The sequence below is a fragment of the Alligator mississippiensis genome, chromosome 1, assembly GCF_030867095.1.
Source record: "Alligator mississippiensis isolate rAllMis1 chromosome 1, rAllMis1, whole genome shotgun sequence".
Lineage (NCBI taxonomy): Eukaryota > Metazoa > Chordata > Crocodylia > Alligatoridae > Alligator > Alligator mississippiensis.
In genome coordinates this window covers 306,898,829-306,925,002 of record NC_081824.1, presented here as the reverse complement: position 1 = coordinate 306,925,002, position 26,174 = coordinate 306,898,829, and the positions used below count along the sequence as shown (strand labels likewise).

At 43.8% G+C, this 26,174-nt stretch overlaps 1 protein-coding gene across 1 annotated transcript in view; it reads right to left on the bottom strand.

Annotated features, from left to right (window-relative positions):
• Nucleotides 1–26,174, bottom strand: part of CFAP47 (cilia and flagella associated protein 47) — a 773,444-nt gene that overhangs the window by 649,141 nt on the left and 98,129 nt on the right. The window contains exon 22 of the mRNA XM_059724382.1: nt 6,690–6,855. Within this exon, the coding sequence (XP_059580365.1) occupies nt 6,690–6,855 (166 nt within the window). The remainder of the gene's footprint in view (nt 1–6,689; nt 6,856–26,174) is intronic.

Sequence of the window (26,174 nt, the reverse complement as noted above, 5' to 3'; positions counted from 1 at the left end):
TATACACATTTACAAAAACAGCTATAATGTCCAGAAATCGCTTGATAAGAAAGTAACCCATAATTAGACATAGCAAGATAATGCCACAGCTTGGAAAGAGTTATGGGACACCTGTTTATCACAGGGCTCCATAGGGCATGTAAAGAAGAAGGTTGACTCAAAAGACAAATCAAAAGGGAAGGGCACAGTACTGTGAATTCCAAGTAATGAGTTTGGCCTAAAAATATTTTGCGATTATTTAAAAAATAATCATTATGGGTTCATTTTCTTTGCCTTTAATTTCCAGTCTTTTGGGTGAACTCATTTCATTTTCATTTACCATCATGAATATTAAAAACTGATTGTTTTTTAATTAAAGCTAAAATTTTTGCCAGTACGTGTCTCTAGGCGTGTACGTACAGACGTTTGGGGAGATTAGGGGAGGGTAGATTGAATTAAAAATGGCCATTAGATCTAAAGTAAGTTGGGATGTGGGGTTAGCAAAATGGCTTGGGGGAAGTGAGGGGTAAGCAGGGTCCACGGGAGGTCTGGGAGGAATCAGGGCTCTAGCAGGGTCTGTGAGGGGGTTTACTGGGGTCTAGGAGGGTTTGGCAGGACTAGAGGGGCTAGCAGGGTCTTCAGAGGGCTTGGAGGCATCCACAGGGCTATCAAGGTTCAATGGGGAGTTGCAGGATTCCAGAAGGGTTTGGCAGGATCAGGGAGCTAGCAGGGTCCATGTAGAGCTTGAGGGGAATTGGGGGGTTTGGCTCATGGGGTTGCTGTCTGGTCTGTGCAGGGATTCTTCATCTGGGGGTGGGGCCAGGGGCCTAAAAACAGCCTGGTGCCATGAGGTTGCGGGGTACAAGTGCAGCCTCAGGGCTGGGGTCAGCAGCTGGTCTTCCCCAGTCCCAGGGCTGGGCACATGTACAGAAGTGCAGTTAGATTAGTCTCACCAAACTATATCCAACTTAGACTACCTCCAAGGTAGGGTTAACTTGGATCATGTCGGCCATTTTTAGACCAATCTAACCTTCCTCAACTTCTGTATGGTTCACACTTAGATTGACCCTAAGTGTAAGGTCTGCACCTGGGAAAACTAAGTTACATCAGATGGCTGGTTTTAATGCAATCTAACCTCCCCCAGCTTTCTGAATGTCTGTACCTAGCTTACAAGTAGCAACATTAATACTCCAAAAATCTTCAGATACACAATAACATCAAAAGAACTGGCGACAGAGTAGGTGTCTTCTCTTTCCTCCTGATTGGTTGAGGAGGGGTTGTGGGATACTTGGCCCAGCATTTTTCATTATTTTTTGTTTGTTAAGTCCTTTTCTTCTTTCAACAGCAACATTTTTCAAAAGGGAAAAGCTTAAAGTAGTACTTGGTTGTGAAATTTGCTTTCCTTTAAAGATGAGGAAAGACGCCATATGATTTCTGGTAACACAATATAAAAAATATCCAGAAAGCTTTAAAACAGACATGCAAGTTTGAAAAACATGACTGCAGCATGGCTGAAGTCAGTAGTATTCTGCTCTTAGAGTGATCCATCCAGGGAACAAATCAGCTTCAGACCTATTTTGTACATATCGCAGCCAAGACCATTTTTAATCAGTCCAGTAGGCGTGTTCATCTCTAAATAGTAATATTCAATGGCATAGCAATGGACTGAATGAGATGAATAACATTTTTACAGTTCAGTATTCATTGTTATTTATGGGTGCAAGAGGGGAAAGAAAATTTGCAAAGACTTAAGATTACATTTCAAAATAATTTTATATTTAAATATATTTTATTGCATTCTGGAATCAATGCTATACAATATACACAATGAATCTTTGATCCCTTTTTGAATACTGTATCTTTACTTTAAAGTCACAGTAAAAAACAAAAACTGCATTTGTTCCAAGTGTTATATTCTGCCCTTTTTTCTTTCTTTCTTTCTTTCTTTCTTTTTTTTTTGACTGTGATCAGGCTCCAAGTATAGCCACATTTATAAAAGACTGGATTTGATAAAAAAAAGACTGTCGTTTATTTGCCAGGCTTAATGACTGTGAATAATTTCACTGTTCCAAAAAAATACAGAAGCAAGATAAATGTTCCTTTTAAGTTCAAGCCATACATGAATCAATAAGTTTGCCACTGTGGTACACCATGTTAGATAGTTATATATTAATACCTGGATTCAAATTCTGTTAAAATATATTACAATATACAGGACCAATATACAGGAAAGCTCCACTGACAATGAAACCAAGCAAGTCACTCTTACAGGAGCTGAGAAAACAGCTCCCCTTCAACGTGACAGACAGCCAATGACCTCAGTAGAAGGACTTAGGTGCCTGTACACCAATGCCAGAAGCATGGGGAACAAGCAGGAGGAACTAGTCCTCCTGCTTTCCAGTGGGCACTACAATCCAGTAGGGATCACGGAGACCTGGTGGGACTCCTCTCACAACTGCAGCGTAGCCATAAAGGGCAACATTATTCACAGAAGGGATCAGGTAGGGAAGAGAGGTGAGGGTGTTGCCCTCTACGTGAAGGAGCAGTACAGCTCCCTAAAGGCCGATGTTGGCCCCAAAGAAGAACAGCTTGAAACCCTCTGGGTCAAGCTCCAGGGGAAGCATGGTGAGACAGACCTGACTGTAGGTGTATACTACAAGCTGCCTAACCAAGGGGAGGAACTTGATCTAGCATTCACCCATGAACTAACAGAGGCTGCACGTGCACAGGAAATGGTAGTCATGGGTGAGTTCAACTACCCAGACCTCTCTTGGGAGGAATGCTTTGCCAGCTTGGATCGATCACAATCCTTCCTGACCAGCACCAAAGAGCTTTTTTTGACTCAGGAGGTGCACAGGCCAACTAGAGGCACTGCAGTTCTTGACCTGGTCCTGGCCAAAGGGCGTGATGACCTGGTGACCAGCTTAAACACAGAGGGCAGCCTAGGCGATAGTGACCATGAAGTCATTACGTTCACAGTCCATCTCAAGGCTGACAAAACAGATACCAAGCTCAAAGTCTTAAACTTCAAAAATGCAATTTTTTATAAGCTCAGATCACTAGTAGAGAATGCCCTGAGAGACCAAGGACCACAGGTAAAGGGAGCACGAGAAGAATGGTCATCCCTTAAGGATACAATCCTTAAAGCTCAGAGAAAATCCATTACCTTATGGAGAAAAAGTAGCAAAAGGGTCAAAAAACCCTCTTGGCTAAGCAGGGAAGTTGCAGACCTCGTACAAGAAGAGAAAGAGGTGTACAAACAATGGAAGCTTAGGACAGCCTCTAAGGAAGACTACTTGACAATGGCCCGCATCTGTAGAAGCCAGATTGGGCAAGCTAAGGCAGAAACCAAACTAAAACTAGCTACAAGAATCAAGGACAACAAGAAGTCCTTCTTTAGGTACATAGGGAATAAGAGGAAAACTAATGGGAGTATGGGACCACTGCTCAATGCCTCAGGATACTTGATCACTACCACTCAAGAAAAAACAGAACTCCTAAATGACTATTTTGCCTCGATCTTTCACAAGACCAAGGGGAACAACATGCCAGGTAGGGCACAGAACAAGCAGGGCGGGATTGACACCATTCCCACCATTGCCACAGAACTGGTGTACAATCAATTAAAGAAATTAGACGTATATAAATCAGCAGGACCAGATGAACTCCACCCAAGAGTGCTGCAAGAGTTGACTGAAGTAATTGCAGAACCCCTGGCAAAGGTCTTTCAAAAATCATGGGCCTCTGGAGAAATCCTAGAGGACTGGAAGAGGGCCAGTGTTATACCCATCTTCAAGAAATGGAAGCCTGAAGATCTGGGAAACTACAAGCCAATTAGCTTTCTTGTATTCCAGGGAAAATCCTAGAAACATTCATCAAAGAGGCTATATGTGACAAACTTGCAGAAGGCATGATACTGAATGACAGCCAGCATGGCTTCATCGTGGGCAGGTCTTGTCTGACCAACCTCATTTCTTTCTATGATGAGGTGACTCGTCAGCTGGATGAGAGAAAAGTGGTTGACATCATGTACCTTGACTTCCAGAAAGCCTTTAACCTCGTATCCCATGAGGTAATGATCAGAAAACTGGAAGACATCGGGCTCAACTGTGGGACCATCAAGTGGGTGCAAAACCGGTTGCAGTGTAGGATGCAGAGAGTGCAGATGAATGGATCGGTGTTGTCCTGGCATGATGTGGGCAGCAGCATACCCCAGGGGTCAGTACTTGGCCCAATGCTGTTCAATATCTCCATCAACGACCTGGATGAGGAGGTGAAAAGCCCATTGGCCAAGTTTGCGCACAACACCAAGATATGGGGTTGTGCAGAGACACCCGCAGACAGGCTGCAGATATCAGGAGACCTAGACAGGCTGGTGTGTTGGGCAGAATGGAACCAGATGAGGTTCAACATAGAGAACAGCAAAGTGTTGCATCTGGGAAGGAAGAACCCCCAGCACACCTACAGGCTGGGCATCGCTAACCTGACCAGCACTACAAATGAAAGGGATCTGGGGTTAACAATAGACCCCAGCATGAATATGAGCCAGCAATGCAACACAGTAGTAACTAGGGCCAATAACTCTGGTATGCATCAATCGGTGCATCTCCAGTAAAACCAAAGAAATGATTCTCCTGCTTTACTCAACATTGGTGCGGCTGCAGCTGCAGCATAGCACCCAGTTCTGGGCGCCACATTTCAACAAGGACGTGCTGAAGCTCAAGGGGGTCCAGAGAAGGGCCACCCATATGATCAGGGACTTGCATGGCAAACCATATGAGGAGAGGCTGAGGGATCTCGGACTCTTCAGCCTAAAGAAAAGAAGGCTGAGAGGGGACCTGATTGCGGCTTACCACTATATCAGAAGCATACATCAAAGCTTCGGTGAACAACTGTTCACCACGGTGCCCTGGGGGAAAACTAGAAACAACAGCCAGACTCCTGCAAGATAATTTCAGGCTGAACATTAGGAAAAACTTCTTCACAACTAGGGTGTCCAGACTATGGAACAAGCTCCCCCCAGAGGTGGTACAATCATCTACCCTAGAGGTCTTCAAGAGAAGCCTGGACAGTCACCTGGCTGGGGTCACCTGACCCCAGATGTCTTTCCTGCTCATGCAGGAGGCTGGACCCAATGATCCTTCAGGGTCCCTTCCAGCCCTATGATTCTATGAAAATAAACTTATATGTGGATATGATGACTTCCATACATATGACCTGCAGTACTACAGGAGAGAACCCTAAAAGGTGAACATTTTGTCAAGGATGTGAATTAAGTTAGGGGCCCGCAGTGTGAGAAAATTCCTCTTTTTATGACTTTTCACAGTAATCAGCTCTGTCCCCTGTGTTGTTGCAGACTTTCTACAAGGAGAATTACCATTCTCTCGGTAGAAACCAAAAGTGCATAGGCATTCAGGCTTTTAGTCCTGGAGCAAAAATGGCCACTCTGGGAGAAAAACAACCCAGCAAGAACCACAGTTAAACCAGAACAAAGGGAAACTGAACATCTATACAACTCTCCAGCTGTATGTGGCAGCCACTAGTTTATAGGAATAGTCAATTGTCACTTCACAGTCTAACCACTTAGACTTAGGCCAAGCAGGGGAGAGGCCAGGGGATCAATCACTAGATTCCCATAAGGGCATAGTGGCCTAGGGGGCAGCCCTCTAGTCCTCCTAACAGGAGAGCTCATCTAAGAAGCTCTTCAGCCATAGGGCTGGAGGAATGTCTGTGCAGGCCAGGTCCCAAACTATTTTTCTACTGGAAGAAATTTCTGCCAGTACAAATGAAAATCTTTATACAGCCTGAGACAATCATATCTGCACTTAAGCCTCAATTCAGGCAACCAATGCATGCATATATATCTCCTAAAGAGGAATATTAGCAGTGCCAGTAGGTATTTGCAGGGTGAGGGTAAGCAAGAGAGTTGATACAAGAAAAAAATACAGATAATTTTTTCTAATGAAGCGGAACAGGATTGTACAAGCTACCAAGTTGCTCCTGGAGGCATAATGCTTATAAATTTAGGCAATAATCTGCCTTTTAAAGGCCAGCAAAGAGATATTTGCATATAAACATGTACAAAAACAAATGAACCAAACTACTTGTAATTCTCTTCAGATTAGATTAGGGCCACTCTTGAGGAGCCAAGTTTTGAACTGTTGTACACAACACCAATCCCTCATTTTGATGGAGCCTCACAGGAAAGACACAATGAGAGCTGTGTCACTTTTCCATACTGGTCATTAACTACTCCAAATGATAGGACTAGTATACCAACTGATAGGGCTATCCATCAGTAACAAGATAAGAAACTGGATTGTAGGTATATTAAAATATACAAATAATGACTTAGAAATTACAGAATTAAAATAAGTATTTTTCCCATATTTTTCCTCCCTAGTATTTTGGTGTTGACTATACCATACTTCTTTTTAGAAATTAGGGCAACACAGTATGATTTTAGCTCCCAAGATATTAAGATGTATACAACCTGAGTGAACAGATTCAGCAATACTTTTCTTACATTTCTGAATTGTTTATTAGAGTAAATGCTACAATTACCTAGAAAATTCCACCCACCTCAGTTCTTTAGATTGAATACTTACTTTGCTAAATAACTAATAAATCCTTTCAAAGACAATATAGAGAATAACATGTACCTATTGATATAAATACCAAGCACTTGTGAATATCTGCAGCTTACATACCAGTTGCTTGAACTGTACATAAAGGAACAGCCATAGTCACCATTTGGGGACGAGGAACAATGATGTGTTTTACAGATCCAGGAGTTGTAGGTTCAGAGCTTTGTTGTGAAGGTGGAACCTCACTACAATTAATGCTTATTGGAAGACTAAAGTCATATGCTGCCACCTAAAGGACAAAAAAAATAGTTGTGGTCAGTTTCTCATAGAGGGAAATAGCAGGTACATACTCACACTAGAATCACTATTTTACCTTTTTTTGTTTATGCCAAAGAAAATAATTTGCATATAAAAGAATATATGCAAAATTGCATATGGCTCAGCTCAAAATCAGGTTTATTGCATTTTCTTATTGCTTTCTCATCTGAACTGAAGTCAAAGCTGTAATCTGTCTCATACAGGAAAGGGAGAAAATAAAATGAAAGCTGTAGGTTAAGAATACCCATCTCGTGCTCAAGAGAAGAGGTTGGCTTTTACAGTTTTCTTGGAACATTGGCAAAATGGTTCTTGTGGGCCAGTGGGGAGTAAGTGTCAAAATCAAGAACGCTTCATAGAAAATGCCTTGGCAACCAACCATTATTTAAACTGACTGAAATCACTTCCTACTTGTGTGCTTTCCCTGATGTCAATTGCAGTAGTATTGCATGGGAATAAAGTCATGTCAGGGAGTCATGTATCAAAACATATATGTTTTTATAAGTTACAGCTAACTGAACTTTATCCAGAAGCCTATTTACTAGCATCCAATCCATTTAGCAAAACACTGGTATAATGTGATTCTTTCAAAAGGCACATTTTAGCAAATGCCAGCATTCTTTCTTGCCCTCTGTTTCCAAATGACTTTTCAATGAGTGTCCCAAAGAGAGCACATTAAAGTAGTGAACTCTCAAGGTGGCAAAAGTATGAACTGCAAAGCAAAGTCAAAAGAAGAAATGAATGCATTACTTTTACAGTAAAATATGTTCAAAGGCACAACTCGCATCCTTCCAATTGTCTGATTCTGCATTCAGATTGAGCTGTCTGAACGCTTCAGAATGTGTGTGAGCTCAAAGTTTGTGCATTCTTTAATATGAGAAGCTTCTTTTGAACAAACACAGATGTGAATAGGGTGTTTGGGAGGTCAGTGTGTGTATGTACACACACACACACACACACACACACACACACACACACACACACACTTGCTACGGGGTGGGAAAAGGAAAAAGAAAAGCAGATTAGATGGATTTTCTTTAAAATCACTAGAGTCCATTGGAACATACTAATGTTTTGAGTTTGGCAATGAGTAATTTCTAAAATCTGAAACTTCATTTGTTTAAACCTATTAAAGGCAGTAAATACAATCCCTTACAGTCTTTAATTATACCAGGTTTTAGTTTCTCCATCATATATGCCTGAGGTATATTATTAAAAAAAACCTGCATAAAAATATCCTGAACATGATCTATACATTTTTCTATTTTCAGCATCCAAGAGACTGCCTGCACGATTTTACTTCAAATCTCACCTTTACATTCAACTGGCCTAAGACCAGGTATTTGAAATCTAAAATGAAAGGGCCTTTTCCTCAGCATATCAGAAGTTCCCCTCCCCTCTGACTATGCTAAAAATGCATACTTTAAGGTCACAGTTATAATGGAAAGCTAGTTGCTGCCTTAGCTATGGAGAGATTACTGCCTCTCCATAAATTTGAGGCTAATAAGGCCAATTTATTTTGAAATTTGAAAATTTTCCAAAAACTTTTAAGAGCCTCTTCCAAAAACATCACCCATTATACCTAACAGAGAAAACAATAAAATTGTCCAGTGTCCACCTTTTTATCGAAGTTTTAAACGACACATTTGGTCAAGTACCTTTTTTTAAATAAAAGAACACACAAGCAAGATGGCTTTGTGACATTACTGGACATTGTGACTTTGTTGGACATTGTGGCAAGATGGCTTTGTGACATTGGTTAAATGTCTCTGCAGGTCTTACTTTTAATATAGGGCATCTTCAGTAATGGAACTTAGTATTCTAATTTTATAAAAGCTGTAGTTTGTCTGTTTGTCCATAACGCCTTATTCACACTCTGGTTGGTTGACAGAAACAACCAGAGTGCGAATACAGCGTTCAGACAGGAAGTGGCGGTGCAGCAGAGCACCACCATGATGGTAAGGACACAGGGGACGCAGCTCCCTGGAGGTGGCAGCAATGGAGTGGATGGAATGTGGGGGCTGAGGCTAACAGCGCTGGCCTTGACCCCTCCCCTCACCCTTGCTCCTTGGAGGTGGTGGCAGCAGCACAGGGGAGAGCAGGGTCGGGATGCCACGGGGGGGGGGGAGGGGGGGGAGTGAGCAGCGCTGGCCTCACTCCCCCGCCACCCCCACCATGGTCCCTGCAGGCGGCGAGTACAGAAGGGCGGGTCGAGTCCAGTGGACAGCGGGGCGGGTGGTGAGGATGCTGCAAGGGGGCTACCGTGAATTCTGGGGTGGCTGCAGCCCCCCCCAAACACTCAACACCGCCAGCACCACTGCCCACCTGCTCTGAGTGCAGCATGGCCCAACCCCCCACCAGGAAGAGCCCAGCACCGCCCCAGCCCCAGCCCACAGCGGCAGCCCACCCTCACTCCACACGCAGATCCAGGGGCATATGCCCCCATGGCCTCCTGGGTATGTAGCAGCAGAAGCCACCCCCGTCCCATGCATTCCAAACAAGCCACTCACAACTCTGTCCCATGCCCTGCCCTGGCTTTGCAGCACCTGCCTCTGCCCCAGCCTCAGCCCCACTCCCTTCATCACTGAGGAGGCCTTGATCTGCCATCCCCATGCCCCTTCCCCCACAACAGACTTACCAGCCAGATGCTGCTCTACAAACTTCCTGGCTGCATATCGGCAATCGGATCAGTATCAACCAATATGGCTCATTAAGAATTGGTCATTTGTATCAGCTCAAAAAAATCTATCAGTGCACCCCTACTATATGTCAGAACCCAGTAGTTGAGTGCCTATGTCACAGTGGAAGATTTCACTGATTTGATGCCTATAACACAGTGGAATTTCTCGCCACAGTGGAATTTTCCGCTACGGTAGAAAACCCCGGTGCAGTAAAAAGTTCCCGCCAACTTTATGCAAATACGCACACACCATTGGCCGGTTATAAATTATTCATATTTGGTGACTCGCGATTGGCTTCTTAGTCATATAAAAGTTAAAGCAGTTTCCGCCCAAGTCGGAGAACTCCACGCACATCTCGGAGTAAACTTGGCGGACTGATCACCCACCAACGACTCCCCGTCGCCAACCGTCCCAACGTACCCCTGTGCCCTGTGGGACCGATAAGCCGTTCATGTCATTTTGTCTTACTCGGCGAGCTCACATTTGCAACTGTAATCTAGGTCAGTTCTTCTTCCTGCGCTGTGTACACCGACGGCATAAGTAAATAATCTCTTTGTTCAACCAATACGCTTCAGTGCCTAATTCCGCTCCATTGCATGGGTTGCAACCCAAAAGTGGGTCGCAAGAATATTTCAAAGGGTTATGAGCAAGTCCTGGGAAATCACAGGTTTCCCCTTGCAGGCTGGCAGCATTCCAGCCTGCAAGCAGCTGCTTAGGGCATGATCAGCACACAGCCACGCAGAGTTGTGGAAGCTGGATGAAGGTAAGTGTATAGGGAGCAGGGATTGGAGGGGCAGGGGTTGGGGATTATCAGGGTAGTGGGGGTGGCGTGTATGTGTGTGGAGGGTTTGGGGTTGGAGGGCAGGTGCCTGCCAGCACTGGGGGAAAGTGGCTGGGTGGCCAGATGCTGAGGCTGTGGAAGGACTGGGGCCGGTGGGGGAGGTCAGGGCAGTGGAAGATGGACACAGGCAAGGACAGGTGGGTGTGGGTTCGGATAAGTCATCTTTGCAAATGGTCCCTGTACAAAAAAAGGTTGAGAACCACTGCTAGTGGATTTTCATACTGGACCCTCCATAGCCATAGACCTACCCAAGTATTGTTGCTTTAGTTAAGGAATCATAGATATTCTTTTATATCTTTTTACTTCACAACCTGAGTTTACAAATATTCTTTCAACAGATTTTTGTAATGTGTGTTTATACAGGAAGCAAAGTGTATGTTAAAAAAATATGAAGATTGAAAACCAAATCACTTAAAGGTCAAATACCTAACAACCTTATTTCTGATTGCTTATAGCTATCCATAGCAATACTGTCTCTAACACTAAGATTTTTTTTCTTTAGGATTGGTTTTATATTTAGTTTATTTCAGTTGAACAGTGTGCACTAAAAGAAGCAGCTACACATTTCTTATTTTTTAATTCTTATAGTTTGCTGACTCTTTCATGTATTGCATACTATCCAGTCAGCAATGAAAGACAAGCTGTGCAGGACCCTTGCCTCTCTTGCTACATATAAGCCATCCTGCTCAATGACTGGGCAAATTTAATCTCAGGTACAATGATAAAAAATTACACCAAATCCAATTACCTGAATGCTTTTATGTAAAATAATTACATATAATTGCAAAATAAAATTGAGATTTTCTTGTTCCATTTGCTTTGTGCCTTAGACTTCTTAGCTGTGCAATACCCAACCTGTATAATGAAAGCACTAGTGGTTTTGCAGAAAAGAGTCATGCACTTAAAGACTATGCTATAATATATAAGAAAATAGATCAAAATAAAGACTGCATGTTATTATTTTTGAGTCTTTCTCTATAGTCAATTTGCTACTGTATGCTACATGTTTTCCTGAACAAAAAATTACAGGTACCCAAACTCAGTTGGACATGCCAAGGAAAATCTTTGATACCCAGAGTCCTGCAGACCAGAGCCTAGCATAAGGATCCAGGAATTGTCAGTAACTGCTCTTCTTTTGGGAGAGGATAACACCTGACAGCTAAAGGAGTGCACTCACAAGAAAAGTTAACAGAGATGGAACTACCCCACACAGCACCCACGACAACTGCAATGATATATTATGATGTTACTTCTAAAAATATATTAATTTAAGTGAAGATATTTCTTTAAAAACCCAGACAGAAGTATGCACAACCAATAAGTAAATGACTGGTTTCTTTAAATGATTTGCTAATAATTTCTAAAGCAGTTACATCAATCCTAACTTTGTTCAGTCTTCCAATGGAAGAATATATTCCATACTTCATAAAAGCATAAACTAACTAATCAGCGCCAGATTATTTCATCAATGAAGCACTGCTTGTAGTTCTAGGGTTGAGGTAGTTTATGTATGAATCGAGTCTCTTCCTGAAATTAAAACACTTGTTCCTTGAGTATAAAATTAATTTTAAGGACTGTAATTACTTTCTGATTTTGAGTTAATTTTTAAAACATTGTTTTAAAAAAATTAACACCCTATCTTAGAAAATACCTTTGTTCCCAATATAGATTCTTCAAATGTCCCTTTTATTTATAGTGTATGGCAACTTTGTGCAAAAGCCGATTTTGACCATTTTCTTTTTTTAATTAATGACAACTTTTTCATCATTTAATGTTTCCCCTTCAGCTGAGGTTGAAAAACAATGTTCTTTTACAGAAGATTTTTGGAATGTTCCAAAGGCATGCTACTTCCTTTGATTCTCAATGGAAGTGAAACTAATGCTGTTTTTCAGCAAAAATATTGTTCATCAATATGGATGCCCTGGAAGCAACCTTACTTTCACTTATATTAGAAATAATAGGAAGTAGCAGTCATTTTTCAAGATGGCATTCTTCTGTGGAATCTCTGTGTACAAACATTAGTTGTCAATACCTATTAATGGGGAAACATTTAGTTATGAAAAAATAAAGGCAAAAGTCACCAGTAACCCTCCAATTTTCTTCTCAAAGTATACCTGTTGCACCAGATTCACTCAACAGGAAGAAGGTAGAACTTGATATCTGTATAGGCATATAAGCATGATGGAGTTTACAATCAGAGGAAGACAGAAATTAGAAGCTGGTGAAAGAAAATGGCCACAACACCCAGATTGCTTTGTACGGTTCCATGGTAAGATAAAAAAAAAAATACATAGGGGAATTTGCCCCTAAAAAAAATTAATTAAGCCACATAAGGTCAATACTAAAAAATCACCTATTATTCTCTTAGAGTTTCCTGTTTAGGGGTTATGCACAAATTTTTAAGTTTCAATTAAAAAAAAAAAAAGGAAGTCTACAGGAAAAAAAAAATCCTAAATTATATTGAACTTCAAGTTGAGAATATATATCAGTAACTTAAAAGAAAAAAATATTAGAGGGATATTATTAACTCAGGAAATTCAGAGCTGTAGGTAATATATATTAATAAAATTCAAACGTTCAGGTACGATTTATGAAAATACACATTAATGCATCCAAACAACTTAACTCTTATGTCTAATGATACTATATGGGAAAATCCTTCAGTGAATCTGTGGAAAATTTGTTTAGCTGAATTCAGGATTACAAATTCAATTGTGTGTTAAACATAACTTCATGGTTATTGCCTGTTATCGCTAGAGGACAGAATTAAGAACTGTGCTACCTGTGCTGCAAGGGGTGGTGGTGGGGCTGGGAGTGGGTGAGTGGGTACAGGGGGATGAGGGGTTGCCTGCACTGGGAACATGGCCAAGAAGATAGGGGTTGCCCATGTTACTGGCTCCCTATGCTGGGGGGGCACTAGGCAGCCCTTGTGTTCGGGGGTCACTGTCCCCAGGTCTGTGGCCTGACCAGTGCAAAGCTCCCAGGTCTGCAACCCCCAAGCTGCCCAGAAGTTGAACTATCATGTGTATTAAGTTCTGCTTACTAGTACATATGGGCCAGGAGAGGGATTTGTTTAGATTAGGGGTGCTCAACCTCTGGCCTGTGGGCTAGACATGGTCCCCAGGGCTCCACATGAGTCCAGAAAGTTGGTGGCAGATGGACAGTGACAGTGCTCCCCTGAAGACAAACTTCTAGGTCTGTGCTATATCAGGTGCCCAATCCCAGTGCACAGGGCCAGCCATGGGTGGTGCAGTCTGGCAGGACCCAATCCCAACATGAAGGAGTGGTACCAGGCTCCAGGGCCCTATCTCAGCACACAAGGGTCAAGAGGCAGCAGGACTAGGACCCAAAACCCAATCCTGACACACAGGGGCCAGCCAAGACCCCTAAGGGCCCAATCTGAGTGTTCAGACCCCTGTTTTGGCACATGGGGTCCAATTTGGCCCATTGGCGAGCCCTGCATCACTCAACTGGCCTGCCAAAAGCTTGAGCACCACTGGTTTAGACCAAAGGTCAGCAACATTTTACCAAGCTTAGTTAGAGCATGGTGCTAGTGTGCACATCTACACGGGATGCCATGTCACTGTAGTGATGTGCTATGGCAATGTATCTTGTCGCTACAGTGACATAGTATCAGCAGGCACAAACCGTGATAAATAAATATAATAACTGTACACTGCCAGGATGGTGCAGTAACGGCTGTTACTGCACCATCATTGAGTACTTACTAAAGCAAGTACTAAATGACGACAAAGTAACAACTGCACCATGGGGCTCATGTGTAGACATTCCCAATGACACCAAGGTCACAGGTTTGATTCCACAGTTGGACTAGATGATCTTTTGAAGTCCCTTCAAGCCTTACTTCTCCATGATAAGTATGATAAGGTCAGGTCAAAATAATGCACTTCAGCTGTAAAGCAAGCTGCTGCTTGCAACTCAGCCACTTCCCTTGCCATCCCCTTGCCACCACATTCCACCAAATGTTGTCCTGGACCACCATTTCCCAAACCTGGTGGGCATCCTCGTGTCCTCTACTAAAACTGCTGCTGCCACTCACCCCCGTTTTTGGATGCTGCCAATAGCCATTGCCAGCAGCAATTTGCAATCATGGACTAGGTAGCAAGGCTGCAGTATGGCAGTACAGACTTCCCAGAGGGCCTCCATTCTGGAAACCCTGGCACCAATTCCCGCAAAGCAGGATGATGCTGGGTGCCCCTGATCCCCCCTGACTGTTGATTACTACTGTACGATAGATCAAAACTTCATGGGCCAGATCACGTATCTTTATAAGCCATATATGACCTGCAAGTCACTGGATACTGTCTCGTGGTTTAAGCACATGGTAGTTAGGTATGCCTGTTGGGGATTTGCTGGGGGGAAGAAGTAAAAGTTAATCCAAGGATTCCATCACCTAGCTGCCTATTGGTTGACTCATTTATAGCATTCAAGGCTGCTTTTTAGAAACTCCATAACATCTTGCATTATTTTTTAATCACACAATAAAAAATACAGTACTTTATTACAAACTGGAGTATGGAATCAATGGGCTCGGTTATTGTGACCTTGCTTGTAATCTTAGGCCAGTCTTGGGGGCTTTTTGTTTTGTGTTTTTTTAAAATGGCATTCCTAATGCCTTCTTTCTTAGGATGTTAAACTAAAACCAGTTTGGTTTTTTCAGAGGTCAGTGTTGTCAATAAGTAATGATGACTATATTAAAATCAGGAAGAACTGGGTGTAGTTCTTGCCAAAAGAAGGCAGTAAGAAGAAGAAGAGTCTCTAGAGGATAAGTGAAGATTTCTGGCACACAGGATGTAAATTGGGTAGGAGCAGATGTCCAAAAAGTGGCTATAAAATCAAGGTAACAGATGTTCAAACAGAGAAGTAGTGGATGGAACCAGCAGCTAGAAAGAATATGAAAGCTGGCTTTAATCCAGGGAAAGAGTTGGAAGGACAGAACAGATTAGATGTTTTTCAGTGTGAGAGAGTCAGCAGAGTCTCAGATGAGGGGAGTAAAGGAGAATAAGATGAGATGACACTGTCAGTATGTGAGGGGTGCTACGAAAGAAGAACAGTATATTTGCATTACAAAGACAGAGAGAAATGACAAAAAAATTAATATGATGTAGAGCAATAATGATGACAGCACAGAGCCAAGAAGCATTAGTTTCTGAATGTTTTAAGGTCAATGAGGACTTGAAGCCTGAGAGTTTCTGATTACAAATGAGAGATACTGGTAATTGGGCCAGTTTTCGTCTTTGCAGAAGTAGACTTTTTATTAGTATTTTACTTTGCAGGAGTTAAATTAAAGAAAAGCTAGAGCATGCTGAGGGGTCCCAACAAATCCAGATGCTGCCTTCAGTTCTGCTGTACTGGGCAACACATTTAGTTTTCAAAACAGTCTTCATTTAACATTAGTCAGTGCTATTGCTTCAAGCTATCAATTGTTGCATTAACTCGCGGTGGTGTTAGCTTGTGACCACCAGAGGGTAGTTAGTTGCAAGCACATTTTGGCATGTCTTCCCTTCTAATGAGTGAGCTGCCCCCTGCCAGGCAAACAATAATGCACTCACAGCACAATAGCTGCAATGGTGGTACAGCATGTTTACCTAGAAGAACTAAGAAAGTTAAAAAATAAAGGCAAACTGAAAAAAAGAAAAAACTAAAATTAGAGTTTAGGTCATGAAAGCAGCACCTGGTAATTGTTTACAAACCCAGGGCTCCTGTGGATGTTTTAAAATAATAAAAAATTGAAATTCACCATTCCTTTAATTTATTCCTAAGAGAATCATTATCTTACAACACCCCTGGTTTTTTTCAGTGTTAAACCCCATTTTTGCAAACATTTAGCTCAACTGTTTAAATGTGCACAAGGCTAGAAGCACTTTTCAGCATAAATAAATTGTGAAATCTATTAATGTTTTATTTGCTATTGGCAGTTCTGTTCTTCAGTCAATGCCTGATTGTGTAACCTCTTCCTTTCTACAACTGTGTGAAAAGTTTCCATTCCGTTTCTAAAGGTAAAAATAGAATTTTCTCTTTTTTTCTTTTTTTGGTAAAACATGTCGGTTTCATATGGAAAACATTTTTTTTTTTTGGATAAAAGTAGAAAAAAGTTAAAACCTCCCCAGCTCAAAACTGAAAACTTCAAGGTTTCAATGTTAAAAAACACAGAGTTGTCCATGGAAAAACAAATAATGTCTGGTAAGTTCTCTTACTGTGCAAGTCATGTTTAGGTATGCAAAACCACAGTGACTGCCTGTGGTCATGGATGGATCCAGAGGGAGGTGCAGGAAGTGTGGCCACACTCCTCTTCAGCTATGTGGGACATGCACAGTGAGCTTTCTGAACTCGCTGGCTTATCACCCAGGGGGTGAACCACAATGCAGTTTGTGACAGAAGGCCACCTCTGTTTCTCCCCAAAAACTCTGCTCTGTGACAATTTGGGCCCTGGAGAGGGTACACACCTTACCCTCTCTTTAGGTAACCTGAGCTGAGCTGGATACATTCCTGAGGGATGGGGGAAACCTGCTCCCTCTGCGTATGTGACTGGCATCACATACCTGGGTGGGGGGCTTAGGCTCCCTGTTGTTCTAAGTAATGCCAGTCTACCTGGCAACTAGTGATGCATTTCAAATTGGTTGGCTGATAGCCAACAGGTGCTGGCCTCCATTGGACCAGGTACATGAGGTCATAAGGGCTATATAAGTTAAGGACTGCCTAGGAGAAGGGTGCAGCAGCCACAAGGAAAACTCAGAGAGAGAGAGAGAGAGGAGTTGGACCATCTGAAACTTTCTCTCTCAGAACTCATGATCAATGAACTGCCTGCCTCCAGAGGGAATCTCCACCTGCCTCTGGATGATACTTGTGAGTAAGCTACCTGAGAGCTAACTAGATATATAGCTTGCAGTAACTCAGATGCGTGATAAAAGGCTACTCCAGCCCCACGTTTGCTCTATGGGATTTCTCTGATACTACTCAACTCTGTACCCTATTCCAACCCTACTCCTTGTAACCAATAAAGATCTCCGTTGTACCTAGCATGGGAGACTTATTGGGAGTAGGTCTAGATTATGCCTTGGGGTCCCTTTGGTTTGACTGACTAAGGGAGACCACTACTTGTGCTTCTGACTGAGGGAAGCACCCCAAGTTCTTGAAGCGAGTCAAGTACCCTCGAGGGCTACTAGGCCTGCATTTCCCAGGGGGCGCAGAGCCAGAATCAAGCCCATCCCTGGGTGGTGGCAGCTCTACCCCCAGGCTAGCAGGTGTGCTCCAGGAAGGGAGTCAGCCAGACATAAGGAACTGCTAGGGAGGCACTCAAAGCCTGGAAGGTGGTCGGGCACAGTGAGATGGGTGGCTCAACGCAGGAGCACCCCCTACTGGCCCACCACATGTGGTGGTAGTGGTGGGATGCAACAACCTGCTATATTGAAGACATAATCTGGGGAAGGGAATAGACTCACTGAAAACCCTTGAGCAAACAATTTCTAATTTGTCAGCTGGACAGTGTAGAGACCTAGGACGGCTGACGAGTATAACCACATGATGGTGGCCGACTTGAGAGAGCTGATGAAAGAGAGATGGCTTCCACTGAGGAAGAAGCAAAAGAGAGAAGACCTGATTAAGATCCTGTGTGATAATGACCAGGCCACAAGATCACCTCCACCCATCCAACCAAAACCCACCAGGGACCCCAAGGGGCTGTCTTCTGAGTGGGACTTCCAGAAATTCCAGCTGCAGCTAGAAGCTGAAGAGTGAGAGCACAAGTTCAAGCATGAGCTAGAGTTGAAAATGATGGAGCTGGAGGCCCAGCACCAGTGTAAGGAGCTGGAGGCCCAACGCCAGCATGAGAGGAAACAGCATGAGCATGAGGCTAGAGAAGCCCAGCACCAGCGCAAGGCGAAGGCCAAAGAGGAAAGGCTCAAGCACGAGCACAAGCTTGCAGTACTCCAAATGCAGACAAATGCTGAAACCAAGGGCACCCAGCCGGCACTAGCTGCATCCCCCAGACTGAACACCCCAGTCTTCTCTCGCTACAAAGACGGGGATGATCCAGAAGTGTTCCTAAGCAACTTCGAAAGCCAAGCTCACCGATGGAAGTTGCCAAAGGAAGAGTTCATGAAACACATGGCTGCTCTGGTTGTGGGTGACATGTCTGTGGTCCTGAACAGCCTGCCCTCAGAATCGGCAGATAACTATGATGCCTTTAAAAATGCTGTGTGTTCAAGGTTCAGGTTAGGACCGGACTATTTCTGGGAAAAAATTCCAGAATACCAGCCCACAACTGGGGAAGACAATGGTCGAGTTTACAGCCCAGGTGTGGGACTCACCCCTTAAATGGGCAGACGGAGCCAAGGCTGACAATAGAGAGAAGGCACTAAACCTCATAGCGCTGGACCAATTTTATCACCGCTGTCCGAAGGAGATTAAACCCCTAATCAAACACAGGGTCCCCCAAACCATCCAAGAGGCTGCCGAAATTGCAGACCAGCTGTTGCTAAATTGTGAGGGGCTGGACAATAAGCCTCCCTTTTGGGGGAAGGAACAGAAAGGGTTCCAAAGAGGGGGGAAGGGAGGGCCAGGCCCAAAAGGGGAAAGGGGGCCACCTCCTGCTGAGCACAAGGTGGCCCCAGATTCAGAGAAACCACCCAATTCGGAAAAGAGGGGGTGCTATAAGTGCAGGGATCCGGGCCACATCAGGCCCAACTGCCCAAAGCTAAGCAACAAACCCAAGCCAGTCAGACATGCAACAGCTGTAAGCAGGGAGACCTGAGCCACTCTGAGGGGCGTACCTGTTGCTACAGGATTACAAACCCAGAGGAGGTGACGGCCATCCACCAGACTAATATAAAGGTAAACAGGAGAACCTTTGTTGGGGAACTGGACACAGGGGCCAGTGTGTCATTAATCAATGCCAACCTTGTTTCACCTGCAGATATAGTCCCGGCGGGGACACTTACTATTCAAGGGGTGGAGCCCTAACCATTCGAGGTACCAGTAACCTATCTCCCCATCGAGTGGAGAGGCTGCAGAATATGCATAGAACTAGGACTGCTGGAAGGGGCTCCTGTTCCCATCCTGGTGGGACGTGAGGTTTTGAAGCTCGAATACCTGTAAAGGGAGGAGAACCCTGTCCTAGAGCCCTACTGTACTAATGCGGTGACTCGTCAATACAGCAGAAAGGCTAAGGCAGGAGGAGTGGAAACTTCCAAGGGCCTGGTCACCCAATTGACTACTGAGACAGAGGGAGAGAAGGGAGTGACTCAGACTCCCTCTAACAGCAACCAGCCACCAGCCATTGAGGAAACTAGCGACCTCGAGGTTAGGTTAAGTGACAGCCCCAGAAAAGAGTCTGGTCAGTCAGTGGCAGAGGAAACGGACTCTGGGGAGAAGTTAAAGGACATCCCTGAGGGTAAAAGTGCACTCCTTACAGGAGCACCAGAACTCCCTCCTGATTGCTTAGCCAGGCAAGAGAAGTTCAAGCAGGAGGTTCTAGAGGACCCCAGCTTGGAGGAACTCCGGCAGATGGCTCAGGAGCAAGAGAGAATTCACCCCAGCTAAGAATGAACAGGTGGTCTGGGATAAGGGACTCCTCTATCGGTTGTGGGTACCAAAGAACCAGGCTGAGACCTGGGAACCCCGTCGCCAGCTCATAGTACCTCGTAAGTTCAGATAACAATTGCTTTCCATGGCTCATGATTTACCTTGTTCTGATCACACAGGCAAGGAACAGACATGCCAGCAGCTGCAGGCAAACGTTTATTGGCCCAGAATTGCCCAGTATGTGACCGACTACTGCAGATCTTACGAGACATGCCAGTGGATGGGCAAAACTAGGGACAAGAAAAAGGCTCCCCTACAGCCCCTCCCTATCATTGATCAACCCTTTCAAAGAGTGGGTATAGACATTTTGGGCCCTCTGAGACATAAGACTCATAGAGGGAAGAAATATATCCTGACTCTAGTGGATTTCGCAACTCAGTACCAGGAAGCAATTGCCTTGACCTCCACCGAGGCACGTGTAGTTGCTGAAACCCTAACCAAGATCTTCTTTCAGCTGGGGTTTCCCTCCGAGATCCTGACTGATGGGTGGGAACTTCCTGGTGGAGGTGATGAAGTGCCTGTGGGAGTGCTGTGGGGTGAAACACCTCAAGACCATAGCCTACCACCTCAGGCAAATGGGCTTGTAGAAAGGTTTAATGAGACCTTGAAAGGTATGCTAAAGGCCCATGTGGACTCTAACCCCAGTGACTGGGATGAGAAACTTCCACATTTGTTCTCTGCCTACCAGGAGGTGCTCCAGGAGTCCACTGGGTTCTCGCCTTTCGAGTTGATGTTTGAAGGTGAGTTAGGGGTCCTCTTGATTTGGTAAGAGAAGAGTGGGAAGAGAAAATCTCTTCCGCTAAGGCCTCCATGGTAGAATACATGTTCAGCTTTTGGCAGAAGCTAACTGACATGATGAAGGTGGCACAAGACTCCCTGGCCTAGGCCCAGGAGAAGCAAAGTGCCTAGTATAAAGAAAAGGCTCGCTTATGTACCTTTGAACGAGGTGATAAGGTCATGGTTTTCCTGCCACTAAAGACAGACAAGCTGCAAGCAGCTTGAGAAGGTCCCCATATCATCCTGGACAGGCTGGATGATGTGACCTATGTAGTGACCAGGAGTAGGAAAAAGCAAGAGATCACAGAGATGAAAGGGTTAGGGGTAATCCGGCCTTCAATGAGTCCCTGGGCCAGCCCGGTGGTACTAATCCAGAAGCAGGATGGGTACAACCAGTTCTGTGTGGACTACTGGAAGCTTAATGCTATTACCACCACTGATGCTTACCCTATGCCCAGGACAGACTCTTTACTTGATCGCCTGGGGCCAGCCAAGGTTATCTCTACTCTCGATCTGTCCAAAGGATTCTGGCAAATGGCACTGGATCCCGATGCCATAGCCAAGTCTGCCTTTACCACACCTCTGAGTCTATATGAGTTTACAGTTTTACCTTTCAGTGTGCGCAACTCTCCTGCATCTTTTCAAAGACTGATTAATAACCTGTTACAAGGATGTGAGCAGTTTGCCATGGCTTATATCAATGACATCGCCATCTTCAGTCAGGACTTTGAATTGCACCTGATTCATCTGACCACCGTGTTAGGCAAGATCAAGCAAGCTGGTCTTACTGTGAAAGCCAAAAAGTGCCAGTGGGCACTATCTGAAGTGGTATATTTGGGACATTGTGTAGGTAAAGGTCATATTGCTCCCTTGTGGGGAGCAAGATCGAAGCCGTTAGAGACTGGCCGCCCCCACAAACCAAGAAGCAAGTCAGAGCCTTCCTTGGCCTGGCTGGATATTACAGGTGGTTTGTCCCTGGATTTGGAGCAATGGCAGCTCCTCTACATGAGCTGACCAAGAAGGGCAGCCCTGATCCAGTGGTCTGGAAGCAGAGGTGCCAGGAAGCATTCAACACCTTAAAGGCTGCCCTGATCAAACAACTGATTCTAAAGTCACCAGTCCATAATAAACCCTTCTACGTAGCCACTGATGCCTCCGACTCAGGACTAGGAGCTGTACTCTTACAAGAGCGCCAAGAGACACGGCACCCCGTGGTGTACCTAAGCCGGAAGTTAATCCCTCAGGAGCGGAACCTGTCATCTATCAAGAAGGAGTGTTTGGCAATCGTCTGGGCACTGAACAAGCTGAGGCCCTATTTGTGGGAGCAGCAGTTCACCATCCTATAGGACCACGCCCCATTGCAATGCTTGCAGACAATGAAAAACACCAATGCCAAGCTTCAACGACGGGCCTGGCAGCTTCAGGAGTTGAACTTCACCGTCAAACACATCAAGGGAAGCCAGAATGTGATAGCAGATGCCCTGTCATGAAAGGACCCTGGGTAGTGGGTCGGATGGACTCAGGCCCACCTGAGAGAGCTCTGGCATGGGAGCTCCCCAATGTGCTTCGATGTTCTATGTGTATTATTGTTATGACCAGTCTTATGTGTTGTGTAATCTTGCTTTAGGTGTGAAAGGTGACCCTTCCAAACAAAACACGCTTGTACCCATAGCTCTGTAAAGCCATGTGTCCAAGCTTTTAGAGGGGAGGGGAAGCGTGGCAGAAGGCCACCTCTGTTTCTCCCCAAAAACTCTGCTCTGTGACAATTTGGGCCCTGCAGCTCACCTTCCACCCCCTTGCCCATCAACAAATTTGGTGGCAGGGAAAAAGTGCAGGTGAATGGCAGTAGCATTCACCTCCTGATGCCAGAGCTGCATCAGTTCAGTGGCTCCCAGCAGCTGTGCTCATAACGTAACTGGCACAGAGAGCTCACTGTATGCGCCACACAGCAGAAAGGAGGTATGACCACAACTCCCTGCCCCACCCCTGCCCTTGATTACTTTGGGGAGCAAGAGACCTCAAGGTTTTGCATATTTAAGCCTTGTATAGCTTCATAAGCATTTAGCAGGCATCTTCTTCTAAAGTGGTATGTTTGAGTTCAGACATGACAATCAACTGGAGAAAACTCTAACCTGCAATTTAAATATATGTTATGAGACTATAACAAATCTATAAATCAAATAATGAAGCAAGTTTTAATTAAAGGTGAAAACAGTTTCTTCCTGTAATGAGGCCACTGGGCTGTGGTGACAGAACAGAACAGAGAAGTCACGGGCTCTAAGAAGCATGAGTTTGAGTCTTGCTCTGGACCTTTGCCAAAGGCCCACTACTTGACCAAGCTGAAAATAGGTCTGTGGTCATTTGGGTTGGGGAGCCAGAGTCAGAAGTGATGCTACCCAAACCATTGACTTAGGTAAAATGGCATTTTTCTACAAAAAATGCATGCCTTAACCACAGCAATGCCATGTGCTATTAGGTTTCGAAGAAGCCTTGACACATTGGACCAGTAGTGCTTAAGCTTTCAGCCCCACAGGCCACATGAGTAGCATGGTGCCAGTCTGTGGGCCCAAAACTGCCCCCCTCTCACTTTTCCATGCCAGGACAGATTCCCTGCCTGACCTTGAACACCAAGATTGGACCCTGGAACCCAGCACCAACCCCCCTGATCCTGTACACCAGGATTGGACCTTAAGGCCCGGTGCCACCCCTGCCTGGACCCCAACACTAGGATTGGGCACTGGGGCCTAGCGTCATTCCCACCCACCCTCGGACACTGGGATGAAGCACCCAATACAGCACAGACGGCCCAGGTCTCCCCACAGGTCCACATATCTGGCAGCAGGAGAGCAGTAACACTGTTCCCCTACCACAAACTTTTCCTAACTATGGGGAGCTACATGGGCCAGATGATATGGTGCTATGAGCCAGACCAGCGCATTGCTGGCAGCAGCTTTAACAGAAGCAATATCACCAAAACAAGTAAATATTAAAAAGCACTTTTCAGGAACATTGAACTTACATTTATATATTAAAAATAAACTATAGGAAATAACTTAGAGCAGCTCTCTCTTCACAGCTCTTTCTGCCACTAATGCAGAAACCTGTGGGCATGCACTTTCATTTCTCATGTCAGCCTACAGTACTGCCAGTGAATGTTTTTACTTTTGATCCACCCTAGAAGTTGCCAAGAGGATAAATATTTACCACAGCAGGTATTTTGTGACTGGGGACAGAATGTTGGGTCACAAATTCAAGTCCTGCTTAACACAGAACTAGAGCTGAGTTTTTTTTAGTTTAGATATTTAGATATTAATTTAGATATTTCCCACTTGCTTGGGAACATGTGTACATTTAGATTGCTAGACTGAGTCAGAAACGTTAAATGAAAACAGTGAATGTAAGCATAGAGTAGTATCTTAACTACCTGAATCAAATATCTTTGATGAAGTATCTTCATCAAATATTTGAATAAATCTATTTTACAGGAAGTCAGTTTGAATCAAGAAGATGGAGGTGAAATTATTGTTACTGATGAAGTCATACAAGAATAAATGAATGTATCCCTATTTAAATTATTTATATGGCAAATTTATCTTTTTTCCAGTTTGTTAGGAATTCCAAAAAAGAAACTCCAGTATGAGTAAGATGTAAGACCTGATTTTTACAGGAATCTTTATACTGTCTTGTCAAAGGGCACATACAGAGCAAAAACAAAATTAAAATTTTAACTAAATTGAAATATTAATGGTAGGATTATTGCCCTGCCTCTCTTGATCCCAAATGGAATAAGTCTTGCAAGAGCAGAATTTCTCTCTCCCAAACAGAAAGAGGGCAGTTAGTTAACACATTCAGAAGGAATGCCTATAAGTCCAAATCCTATTTCACGTTACCTGGCACAAACACAACCACATAACTGTCATTTAGCCACAGGTATGGATCAATTTTGTCTAAGATTTCCTCCCCAAAAGCCCCGTGTCCTGTGTTTTACTGCAACAAAACAACCCAGGGCTAAATTTGTTGCATGTTATATTTTCTCTGACAAGTATTTCTGCTTTTGTCTGACTTCAGTTACCAGGCACTGGCATCAATCTTGATTAAATAAAATGTAGTTTTATAGCAACATATAGTAATGTGATATATAAGGATCAGATCATTTCTAATGTTAGAGGTCAGAAAGAAAGGATAATTCAGAGAAATCATAGCTCTTTTTTAAGAACAGCATTTCATAGCATCCCACCTCTTGCACCTTGTTGAAGTTGCTGATCCTCAGTCCAGATAAAGTGGTGGGGACTGAGTGCAGGTTTGACCATATAGCCTCAAAAAAACCACTGGTTATTGAAACAAAATCAAGGAAACATTCTGGTAAAAAATAGCTGCTCATTAGCGCAAACTAACCTTCCCCACCCCCAAACATTAAATGGATGTTCCTGCTGAAAGCCAGTCTCTGAGACCAAGCAAGGAAGCATCATATAGGAACAGGAGAACAGTCAATATGGATGTTCATTTCTAGCAATGGAGATTTCTGGGAGGTTTCCACCACTAGAAATCTTTCCAGAAGAGGGAGCAATACAGGACTTCCAGCCAGTCCCTCTTCCCCGCTACCTAGCCTTTCCCCAGACCAGGGTGATCCTAGTCTGGGAAAGCTGTGGGGAAACTGCAGCTACTCCTCTCCTCCCAGTTCCTGGTATCCAGAACTCTATTGCATAAGGACACCATCCTTTCAGCAAGTGTTTACTTACTCTGTTTTTATTACTATATCTGCAGTTTACTAAAATCTAAATTGACAATTATGGGACAGTATTTTGTTTCTCATTTCTGCTGACAATTTTTTGAGTGGGACAAAGCAAGCATCTAAAGAGGTTGTTGAATATTTATAGCAATTTTAAGCTGAAAATGTGTTTGAAGAGAACGTGGTTCCAACAGGCTGCTCTTGTAAATGAAATATGTATCTCAAAGGATATTACTGGTAAAATAGAAAGCATTTATTAAATTTTGAAATTGGCAGTAGCAATATTAAAAATATACCTATATTCAGTGAAAGAACAGCAAATATCTTTCCCAATTTTGTTCTATGTGATCTATACTATTTCATATTCTTTTCCACATTATTCAGAAAAGCATCACTTCCTCTTTCACAAACTACTGATTTTATAATTTTGAGTCAAAATCTATACTCTTTTACCTAGATGTCATTTCACCGATTTGAATTTTGTATTTTAAAAGAAAAATAGCAATTGAAATGTATGGTTTGAAGCCCTAGCCCCAGGACCAGAAGCTTAGCCACTGACTTCAATAAGGCCAGGATTTTATTCCTAGATCTATGGAAGCATGCTAAAATATGATTTTATGATATGCAGAAATATGATTGTCTGACAGTTGGCTTCTGTCCCC